Source organism: Micropterus dolomieu, linkage group LG12, assembly GCF_021292245.1.
Source record: "Micropterus dolomieu isolate WLL.071019.BEF.003 ecotype Adirondacks linkage group LG12, ASM2129224v1, whole genome shotgun sequence".
Classification (NCBI taxonomy): Eukaryota; Metazoa; Chordata; class Actinopteri; order Centrarchiformes; family Centrarchidae; genus Micropterus; species Micropterus dolomieu.
Window position 1 is genome coordinate 7,013,399 of NC_060161.1, and position 12,307 is coordinate 7,025,705.

The 12,307-nt window shown below is 41.9% G+C and overlaps 1 protein-coding gene across 1 annotated transcript; it reads left to right on the top strand.

Annotated features, from left to right (window-relative positions):
* Positions 1–6,934: 6,934 nt before the first annotated feature.
* sstr1b (somatostatin receptor 1b) lies at positions 6,935–8,647 on the top strand. Its single transcript, XM_046065001.1, has one exon. The coding sequence runs from the start codon at positions 7,200–7,202 to the stop codon at positions 8,304–8,306; it is 1,107 nt and encodes a 368-aa protein (XP_045920957.1). The 5' UTR covers positions 6,935–7,199; the 3' UTR covers positions 8,307–8,647.
* Positions 8,648–12,307: the final 3,660 nt, after the last annotated feature.

Below are 12,307 nucleotides of genomic sequence, written 5' to 3' on the forward strand. Positions count from 1 at the left end.
AACTAAAATGTAATGTGAAAACAGACAGACTGCTGATTGGTCAGAGAGAATATTCACTTTTCACTGCATCATCATTGCTGCACCAGACAGAGACCAGCAACAGAAAGTTTTATATTTTACAGTTTTCTTATGGAATTTCATCACTAAATCCACTTCTGAGAAGTTCTGAGTTGAGAAATCAGCTGTGTAGATTTCGAATATTGACAGTTTTACGAGAAGTGATGGCGGAACAAAAATGTGCTTGAATATTTTTGGAGTTGAGGAGCTCCGTGAGTGGCTGCGGGGGAAGCCTGCGCCAACCCGCGGGAGGAGCGTGTGAGGCCGGCCAGCCGCCCGCTCACAGAGCCCTCTGCTCCCGCCGTCACACAGACCGCTGCAGCAACAACGGCAGAGGAAAACACAGCTGGAAGGTTTTCATACCGCTTTACTGAGGAATGTTGAAACGTTTTAACTTAAAAAAGAGAAAGCTGTGTGGATCGCTGGTGTGTGTGCGTCGCATTGAATATTACGTTGTGTGTGGCGTTGCTATGACGACAAGCTACATACTATCTCTGGCTACTATCTGCAATGCAGAGCCGAGTAGAGCCTATTAAAGACCAAGAAGTTAATAACTGAATTAAAATGAATTAATTTATCATTGAGGTGAAAAGGTGCCACAATCACATTTAAAGAGGTTAATTCCCCAAACAGATACAAAGAGGAGGGAAGACCAACTCATGCGTGTTGACTCAGCAGGGATGATATTAAGTAAGCTGATCTACAGGAGAAATGTATTATAAAGCAATAAAGAATACCTGAGAGCCTTACTGCATTATTTTCTGATATATTTATATATTTTGAATTGTCACCTGCCACCTGAATTTTGTGTTTCCCTTTATATAAATAAAAACATTTCCGCCATAAATTGGTGCAAGTTTTTTTTTTTTTTAAACAAGAATACAGGAAATTAAGTCTTTAATGCTCAAAATCTTCTGGGGGAGGACCACCAGACCCCCCACTTATTAAGTGCACCATCAAAGAAAACAGTCTGTGTTTACAAAATGTTTCGAGGAGGAGGAATGAGGAACATTTACTTATTAATTGAATATAATTACTATTGACACAGCTTTTTTGTTCTCTAGAAAAGCCTTAAAAATGTTGTTTGTGGCCATCATTGTCGACGTCCACATGAATATTAGAAATCATCAATAATTACTTTATTTGTTTTAAGGATTAAACTTCATAAGAACTCTGCAAATTCAGATAAACATTCAGAATATGGACCAGGAGCACGATACACTATAACAAATACCTGCAGTGTTTTCCAGGTTGGGTGTGAAAAGTGTTACGAGGTGTGGTGTGTGGACAGAGAGGACCCAAATGCAGCACTCAGAGGGAAGGAGGTTTATTGAGGGAAGTACAGGCACGGGGAACCAAGGAGACAGGGGGCCAGGGAGCCGGGGAACACGGGCCGTGGAAGCGAGGAGAGGCGGGGGACAGGGAGGACGCCGTGAGGGAAGTCCGAAGAGGAGTGGGCCAGTGGATGAGCCCAGCCGAACGGAGGACGAGGGTGAGCTGGGAGGGAAACAGACAGAGAGACAAGGTTAGGGGAGACAACGACAAGGCACAGGGTAAGTGTGAAAAAACAAGAAACATGGAAGCCTGAACACAGAAGTGGCACCAGTTATGGAGCAGCGATGATCAAGCAAGGATGGTGTGGAGAACCGGGGTTGAAATACAGGCAGTCATGAGGTGATTATTGGCAGGTGTGGCAGGCTGACGAGGTGGCTGATGGGATGCAGGTGCAGGTAGTTGGCTGGGCTCAGGAGCAGAGGGAGAGAGAGCAAACAGGGGAGAAAACACAGGGAGGTAGGCAGGGAACAGAAAACCAAGGAAAAAACTGAAAAACTGAAAAAAAGGAGAAAAAAACAGGACACTCACCGTCAGCCGGGCTGCCACCACAACAGAAAAGCTTTCAAATGAGTTATGATTTATAAAAGTGAAACTTACTTTGTGGTGTTTCATTTAACATGTTACATCCTATCAGTCCTCAAAATCAGCACCAGTCAGTACTTTATCTGTGCAGAGCGAACCTCTACATGTGGATAGGGGTTTATTGCCGCTTTGTGCGAACAAGAGGAAAACCAAGATTCTGTTTCAACAAAATAAGAAAACACTAAATTTATAGGAAAAAAAGCTCTCAGGCAATGTAGAGCAGTGTAAATTATATAGTCATCTGTGGCATTACATTACCCACATAGCACAATGCTAAATGGGATAATAACATAATTTGTAGAGTAGGAGCAAGGTGATGTAATCCCACAAGGCTGTCACTATCCCAGTGACCTCATTTGTGGCAAACAGTCATGGTCATTCTGCTGAGAAGATGTTAACAGACCGGCAGAAAGCATAGAGGAGGGATTCAGTGAATACTTCAGGGTGATTGGGAAATTGACATGTCAGCAGTTACAATAGCTAGGACCTTTTCTGATTTTAATGGGATACTAATGTTGGCTGTAATGTGGATGTGCCTTTCACAAAGGTCTGGATGTTAACTGGATGTGGCCATTACTTTGTCAAGACTGTCACGCTCCTGTCTCTGCTTGTCAGCTATCATTCCTGTCGCGTATTATGCTCATCTGCACCACAAAACAATGAGACAGCATGATAGTGCTGTGTTTTGGGGGAGTGGCTTTAAAGGAAGGGGGTGGGATTTTTCCTGTTGGACAACTTTCAAAATCTAGCAGTCTTTTGCTAGTTTCTCCAACATTACCTACACCCACACCTTTCTGCCTGGACCTGCCTGGACCTTGCTGTCTCTGATCCTCATGCTGTCCTCTTTATTATCCCCAACCCCCCCAAAGTACTGAACGTACTATTACACTTCAAGTGTAATGAGAAACATCAAGTCAGTTGGCAAGTTTCTAGTCAAGTTTTACAAAACTATTAGCCGTCCACCTGGCCTCCAAAAGAACTCTAACCACAGCGGACACCCTGGCAGCACTTCAACACTGCTCTGTCTCTTAGCCTTGATTCTCTTGCTCCTACACCACCGAACTCCACTCCATGAAGGCCTCTGGTCGTCGACTGGAAAGACTTCATAAAAGAACTGGGCTCATTGCCACCTGGAGGCCTACAAAGACCACGTGAGCTCCTACAAGGCAGCTCTTTCTAAAGCCAAGTCATTGTTACTCCACCCTCATTGACAACCAGCAAAACAACCCCAGAATGCTGTTCTCAACCATCACCCGCTTACTCAGCCCCATTGACCCGCACCGAACTTCAGGTAACCCTGACTGTTGCTTCAAGTTCCTGGATTTCTACCATGCCAAAATTAATCTCATCCACTAGCAACTCATGGTGTCTGCCCCCTCCCCTTTAAATGCCAATCTGCCACATGCCTCAGCTCTGCCTCTCCTCCTTCATGAGGGTTCACATCCCTCTAGTGACCAAGCTGGTCATCAAAGCCAAGGCTTCCACCGGCTCCTTGGAATCTGACGTAGTTCCCTCCCATTTCAAAATAGCCTTAGTCACCCCTAGAGGCCAGGCTTGGATCCAGAGGATGCCAACAACAACCGGATGATCTCCAACCTTTCGTTCCTCAGTGAAATTCTGGAAAAAGCATACCCAAGTAGACCAGCACATGTTCAAACATGATCTTTATGAACCCCTTCAGTTGGGATTCAGACCTCACCATAGCACAGAGACCGACCTGATCAAAATCACAAACAATCTACTCACTACTGCTAACTTCAAATAAATCAGCATACTCATCCTCCTGGACCTTTCCGCAGCCTTCAACACAATCCAAACCACTCTCCTCGACCGCCTATCCCATCACCTTGGTATCACTGCCACAGCAGTCTTACCTCTCACAAAGGAAGCAATTTGTCACCATTGGAAAATCCTGCTCCCACCCAGCTCTGGTCAACCAAGGCGTGCCTCAAGGGTCCTGTGCTTGGACCCATCCTCTTCATCATCTACATGATACCCCTTGGTCAGATTATCCGCCCACATGGTCTCAACTTCCACACATACAACAATGATACTCAACTATGTCTCAGCACCAAACTCTCAGCCCAGCTCTCCCCCAACACCCTGGTTAACTCTCTTAGCAATGCTAGCAGTGAGGTTCTAGGAATTGCAGTGTGGGCTGGTTGATCCACCACTTTTCTCCAGACTGCTGAGCTATGCTAACCACATCTAACTCTGTACTTAAAACCCAGACATTAGATTAGTATCCATCTTCTCACCTTACTTTCAGTAAGAAAGCAAATAAGCATTTCCAAAAATGTTGAACTATTTCTTTAAAAACTACATCAACACAATATTTTCATGCAATTGCATCATGTAATGCAGCCAGCCTGCTCAGACCTGAAGCCTGAGGAGCCATTTAGCCTGGTGAACAACATTCCTAAAAATAATTGAATGTCATCTTGGAATAATGGAAATGTTATCATTCATCCAGGTCTAAACCACTGATGGACTATCCTGATGGACACCATTTCTTGTCAGTAGCTAAGCAATGGGGTGCATTTTTAAATGAAACGTTACGTGGCGTGATATTTGTCTAGCCAGGTTCACCAGCCACATTATCTCCGATTTGTTCAGCGATTAAGTCTGCTTTTCTAATCAGTGACAGCTGTTTTCCTGCTTGTACAAACAATCGATCATTCAGGGCTTTGAAGGCAAGATTAAAAATGGAGAAGTTATCATCATGCATAGCTAGCTAGCTCCATTCATGAAAAATAGCAGCAGAAAAATGGCCAAAAAATGGTGGCATGTGTGGATGAGACGGATGCAGCTATAGAGGTTGTTATAATTCAATTTACAGAAATAGCTCCTAGGGCCCTGTTTTTGCAGCGGAACGACAATCACCACAAGCAGCGTTTTGACTGGTATTTTCCTGGTCTTGAAACTCTCTTACCCATCTGTTTGGTATTTTGGTGTCCAGTGTAGAATGCACAGTACACAGGTGGGAGAAGAGATGCAAACAGGTTGAAGGTTCATTCAAATGAGGCAAATGAGTTTTTTGGTATTTAAGTGGAAAATAAGTCTTGTGGTGAGAATATACATCTCAGAACAATGTCTGCTATTGACTTTAAGGTGAATCAATTCAAATTCCTGGCACAGGCACATGTTGGTATTAAACCTGGCTCTGTGTATCAATTAATATTAAATGACTTGCCCACAGACATTCAGCTTAATTTCGATTACCATTGTTTCGATCACTGGCTCCTTCAGTCTGCATGTCGAAGTTTCCATGGACAAGATACTGAACCCCAAATTGCTCCCAGTGGCTGTGCTATCGGTGTGTGGATGTTAAAGAGGTGGTATTATGGGTTTTGTCTATATTGATTTATACTCTTGCTCCAGTCCAAATTGCCAACCTGGTCGGCAACATGTAGCCTACAGTTGAATCGAAGCTGTTTACAGTCTTTTCGCTGACCCACCTTTCTCTGCTTCTGATTGGCTAGTAGTCCTCAACTAGGAACTACACATGTGCAACTCCCAACAAAGATCATTTGGAGACAAGATGTATCAATCCATAGCTAAAACGAAGCCTCAACACAGGGAGAAAAGAGGAGCTGCAGCAATGTGCAGTATGACAAAAAATATGGTGTTTTTTGACAATTAAACCATGTAAACCTGTTCTGGTACAACCCCTAAATAGGATTTTGAACATGAAAATGAGACCTGTAAAAAAAAAAAAAAGTATGTGGTTGTGTGGGATTAACATATGTTTCCAGGGGTATTTGCCACATTTTAAAACTGTTCTTCTTAATTCAACCCATTGCCTATAAGTAACCAGTATTGCTGCAGACATCCTGTACTACAGTCTAGAAGATTCTGAGCCTGTGAAATAATATACTTATTGTTTTGCATGTGCAATGCATTAAGAATTAGTGGCGCATGTGTTTACTTTGTATAGGTAATTGTTATTAAAATAATTTGCCTCAGACAATTTAAAGCAATGTTTTCAGGCTCATAAATTCATGGTAAATGCAGTGACATATTAGGAAAACTAATGCAGTGTCAGGTTCTCTTAGGTATGACTCACTTGTACTTTGATGTTGTGCTTGGTGTCTGTCATAGGCAAACTAAGTGACAGTTCTTTGTTTTCTTGCAGGCTTTTATGATTCAGGTCACATAAAATGGGAGCATAATGTATCCTGAAGGGAAGCTTCGGCAGGAACCTTGTGGTTTCTCTGCACTCTGCAACGGCTGAGACTCTCAACAAGACAACATGAGCACAGGACCCAAACAACACCACCCTTAAATGGACACTCAACGTGATTTGAACTGCCAGAATGCCCCGTTCCTATCAAAACATGGAGTGCTTTTTATGTACTGTGTGACAAAGTGGTCTTACCCTGCTGAACATTGCACTGACTGATGTATGTTTCTTAGTAGGTTGCCTACTAAGAATCCTGTGATTCAGGGTGTACAGGGTGACTTGAGAGCAATTGCTGCATACCCCATTTATTCTATAGCGAAAAGGAAAATAAATATTATGGTTGTCTGGACACAAGAGACCCAGGAGATTTGAAGACATATGAACTTAAGAAGAGGGAACATTTGACTGTTGAAACTGTTGTTTTGTAATATGAACATCTGTGGATTGTCATAGAAACCAAAAGGACAAGAGAGAGCTGAAGTCTTGACACTATTTCCAGGTTGGCTGTTTCACTACCTTCTATAGCTCAAAAGAATCTCTCATCCAGGTTTCATTTTATCATGCATTCCTGAGATTTAGATAAATTCAACTACAGAACTTTCTGAATTTGAATTCAGGATTTTAACTGAATGTAACAATAGCATTGAAAAAACCACAGCTCCCCAGAAGTCTTTCCATAGTGTCAGAAAGAGTAGAATTTTTTTTAGACATCTTCGCCATTCAGGACTTCCTGTACATTTTCATAGCTGCCGCCACTTGACTGGCTTGGGCTTATGAGAAATGGTGTTCCTGAAAGATTGCTAAAACAGAATTACTGAATAAACACCAACATCACAAAAAAATGACCTTCCGTGTCTAGACAAACATAGAGGGCAGCACAATCTACTTTTGATCAAGGTTATGTTTTAGGGCTGGCGCTAGAAAGCTGTGGTATTACAAATGCCAAGAAGCCCAAAGTTGGTTTCACTTCAGCTCTCTATAGCTCCGTTGGCTACCATCATTCAAACTGAGAGTTAGCATCACATACCCACCAAAAGGGATCATGGATTTCAATCGGAGCCAGAACTACGGATCCTATCCAACAGGGCTGCCCTATAACACAAGCATGGACTACGAGGACTACTACCAGGAGCCTGAAGCCAGTAAAATCATCATCCCCTCTATCTATGCTCTTGTCTGTTGTGTAGGTCTTACTGGCAATGCCATGGTCATCTACGTCATTCTGAAATATGCCAAAATGAAAACGGCCACTAACATTTATATCCTCAATTTAGCAATTGCTGATGAGTTGTTCATGTTAAGTGTTCCTTTTCTGGCCACATCAGCTGCTGTTCGTCATTGGCCCTTCGGGTCACTCATGTGTAGGCTGGTGCTCAGTGTAGATGGTATCAATATGTTTACATCAATCTTTTGCCTTACTGTGCTGAGCGTGGACCGTTATGTAGCAGTGGTCCACCCTATCAAGGCTGCCCGCTACCGCAGACCCACTGTCGCCAAAGTAGTCAACGTGTGTGTATGGGGGCTGTCACTCTTAGTCATCCTGCCCATCATTATCTTTGCAGACACTGTCCCAGCACAGGACGGTGGCGTGGACTGTAACTTTTTGTGGCCTGAACCAGCGTGGTCAGAGGCGTTTGTAGTCTATACCTTCCTGTTGGGGTTTTTGCTGCCGGTCGGAGCTATCTGCTTATGCTACTGTCTAATGGTGGCCAGGATGAGAGCAGTGGGGCTAAAAGCAGGCTGGCTTCAACGCCGGCGCTCGGAGAAGAAGATCACCCGCATGGTGCTGCTAGTCGTGGCAGTGTTTGTTCTTTGCTGGATGCCCTTTTACATCGTCCAGTTGATCAGCGTTTTCCACAGGCCCCCAGACCCTATGGTCACTCAGCTTTTTGTCATCCTCAGTTATGCAAACAGTGGCGCCAATCCTATCTTGTACGGCTTTGTGTCTGACAATTTCCGGCGGTCATTCCAGCGTATTGTGTGTTTCCGGTGGCTGGAGTCTGGGCTGGATGCGGAGCAGGTGGATTACTGTGCTGTAGCTTTGAAGAGACAAGCAACATGTAGCCCTCTGGATTTTCCCAAGGACTGTATGGCTTCTGATATGGTGTTTCGCAATGGGACATATACCTCCCGTACAACCACAGTGTAACATTCAACCAGAACAGGACATACAAATCAGAAGTAGCCACGACCTAAAGACAAACTTTTCAACAAGGAGAGATATACGTTATAAAAACAAAGCTACATGGGTTTTGATTATGTCATCCATTGTATGTAATGTCCCATTGTGCCATACAAAAATGTAGTTGACATGTCAATTCTTCAGGGTTCATGATAATTTTGGGACATGGGCCACAAAGTTGAGAAACCCTAAAAAACAACTAATGGATGAGCAACAAAAAGCAGCTAGACCAGCCAGCTGACATGTTGGGAGAAAACTGACCATGAAAAAGATATATATAACTGTAAGGACCCCACTAAGTTTCTGTTTTCAAGTGGGCAAGGATGTAAAGTGGCTTTCTTTTGGATACTATCATGTTAGTATTTATTTTTGACATTTAGTAGTTGTTAAAATCAAACCAACTCTTTAAAAGTTCAAAAATTTTTTCCATATAATTCCAAAGTTGTTTGTTGTTGTTGTCTGTTTTGGACATCTTGCATAATTAATTATTAAATATGTACAAAATAAACAATAATTGACCAAACATAGGGTGGAGGCTGGAAGGAAATTTGGAAATTAAGGGGTGCTATTGGGCATTATATAATATCAGGAGATGTATTTTCAACTAAATAGTATATTTATTTGTACTGTCTTTATAATAGCACTTTCCATAGAATGGAAACTGTACTAAAGAGAGATTGTTTAAATGTCACTACATTTTTCCAAATCTCTCTTTTAAATGTTTAAATGTTATTGATCTAGTCTATTTTATATGCAGTTGTTCTGCGGATTAGTCTAACACAAAGTTCAATTCAAAATTGTGAAAGAATTGATATTTTGGGGGAAAACAAGTGTTATCTAGCCTAATTTCATAGTATGCCGGAGTGCTAGTTTTACACTTCAGTAACACGTAATAATGATTTAATACAATTAAATTTAATACAATCAAAAAAACACTCAGTGTGTTGTAGGGGGACACACTGTATGGGGCCCCAAAAAGACGGACATGACCCACAAAAGAAGAAGGTCAAATTGTTAATGTGTCAAGGATTTTCTCCAGGCTTTCAAATTATGTTTTTTCGCTGTGCACGTTTCTGTATTTGCTGTATCTGTTGGTAGACCCGTTTTAATTTGAGGTTTGTCTTTGCAAATTGAGCCAGAATTTTTCTGTATCATTTGTATAACATGACTCAAATAACACAAAAAAATGATATAATGGTATATGCTGAGTTAGTGTTTCTAAATTACAAAGGCTCACAAAAATTTTTTTCATCTGTGGTTTTACTTTGTCAGCAAAACATCTGATGTTAACACTGTTTCATACCAACAGTCAGTTTGGATTTCTATTAACCATGACCACGATCATTCCCTTCCCTTAACCAAATGCTTATTATTGTTTTGTCACATAATAAAACAAAATTGTTTCATTTTACAACATAAATTTTAACGGTTTTATTGGAAGGCACAGACATTATGTCATCCTACTAATAAGTAGAAAATGCTTCCATGTGTTCTTCTAAAGGGCAGTTACAAACTCTTAATTTAAATTGGACTTGTTGACTTTATATACCTGGATTAATATATATATGTGTGTGTGTATATATATATATATATATATATATACACACACACACATACACACTGACACACACATACACACACACACACACTCACACACAATAAAGGTTTTAGGCAGGTGTGGAAAAATGTAAAAATTATTTCAAATTCACAAAATGCAAAGTGAGTGAACAGAAGAAAATCTAAATCAACTCAAAATTTGGTGTGACCACCCAGTTCTTTTAGGTACACTTGCACAAAGTCAGGGATTCTGTAGGCATATCATCAGGTGTATGATTAAACAGTTACACCAAACAGGTGCTAATGATCACCAATTCAATATGTAGATTGACACACAATCATTAAGTGAAACAGAAACTGCTGTGAAGGAGGAATCCAGCTGGGTGAAGAACAGCCAAACTCAGCTAACAAGGTGAGGCTGCTGAAGACAGTTTACTATGGCAAGACTGAGCACAGCAACAAGACACAAGGTAGTTACACTGCATCAGCAAGCTCTCTCCCAGGCAGACATTTCAAGGCAGACAGGGGTTTCCATTTGTGCTGTCCAAGCTCTTTTGAAGATGCATAAACAATACAGAGAGCGGTGTAAGCATGAGTGTCTGCAAGCAACAGTGAAGCATGGTGGAGGTTCCTTGCAAGATTGGGGCTGCGTTTCTGCAGATGGAGTTGGGGATTAGGTCAGAATGAAAGGTCTCCTCAATGCTGAGAATGCAGCCAGATATTTAGTCATCATGCAGTACCATCTGGGAGGCTTCTGATTGGCCCAGATTTATTCTGTAGCATGACAACGAGCCCAAACACACAGCGAAAGTCATTAAGAACGATCTTCAGCTTAAAGAAGAACCAGGAGTCCTGGAAGTGATGGTGTGGCCCCCACAGAGCCCTGATCTCAACATCATCCAGTCTGTCTGGGATTACACTATGTACAAGTGTACCAAGAAGAACTGATGCTGTTTGAAGACAAAGGCTGCTCACACCAAATATTGATATGATTTGAATTTTTCTTCTGTTCACTCATTTTGCATTTTGTTCATTGATAAAATCCTGTTGTATAAATAACAATCAAAGCTCCCAATAATCTGATCAAAGATCACCAATTACAAAATCCAAAAAGAAAGTCTTTGGAATGATGCAAGTTTGACTGGCGTAGCACAAATTGACATGAAGACATGTTCATGCAAGTTAATAATATTTCAACTTGAGTTAAAGACATGGTATTATGCTAATTCTCAGGTTCAAAATCTTAATTAGGGGTTGTACCAGAACAGGTTTACATGGTTTAATTTTCAACAAACACCATATCTTTCTCATACTGCATATTGCTGCAGCTCCTCTTTTCACCCTGTGTGTTGTATGCTCCACTCTTGAGCTACAGACTGATGCATCTTACTTGTACAAAATCTTTGTTGGAAGTTGCATGCGCAATTCCCAGGTTAGGACTACTAGCCAATCAGAAGCAGAGAAGGGCGGGTCGTAAGAAACAAGGTAGTGTGATCCACACAGCTGCCTCTTTTTTAAGGTAAAACATTTCAACATTCCTCAGAATGTAAAGACAGATACGCGGTACGAAAACCTTCCAGCTGTGTTTTCCTCTGCCTTTGTTGCTGCAGCGGTCTGTGTGATGGCGGCAGCAGAGGGCTCTGTGAGCGGGCGGCTGGCCGGCCTCACACGCTCCTCCCGCGGGTCACAGCAGGCTTTCCCTGCAGCCACTTGCGGAGCTCCTCAACTCCAAAAATATTCAAGCACATTTTTGTTCCGCCATCACTTCTCGTAAAACTGTCAATATTATAAATCTTAGAACTTCTCAGAAGTGGATTTAGTGATGAAATTCCATATGAAAACTGTAAAATATAAAACTGATGATGCAGTGAATAGTGACTCTCTCTGACCAATCAGCAGTCTCTCGTGTTTTCATGTTACATTTTAGTATCCCTCAGCTCGCTTGGAACCTCGACGGAGGTGATACGAAAAAAAGTACCTGGAAACAGGTACAGGTGCAAAATTTCTACAATGGAAAACCAAAAATAAGCAACTCAAGTCGAGAGCATGGAGTATGGCTTAAATAACAGTCTACCGGGATCGTACAACTTTTCTCTGCATCATTCTACTTTTATGCGGGGATATTCAAGTAAATCCAGGGCCGATGGATCTACAACAACCACTGCAGGTGGCTGAGACCGCTCTGACCCACACGCTACATGCTTTTAATACGGCGCAGATGATATCAGGTAACATTGCTAACGGTGCGCATCCATGCGCATCCACGTTTATCATCACATTGCAACAAGGTAACCGTCTGTCACTACATGCGTTTAAGCCAGCAAATGAAAGTGGTAAATTAAACGCTATGCAGACTATAGCCGTTTCAAAACAAAGACAGATGAAATTATTTCAGACAGTAAACCACGCGT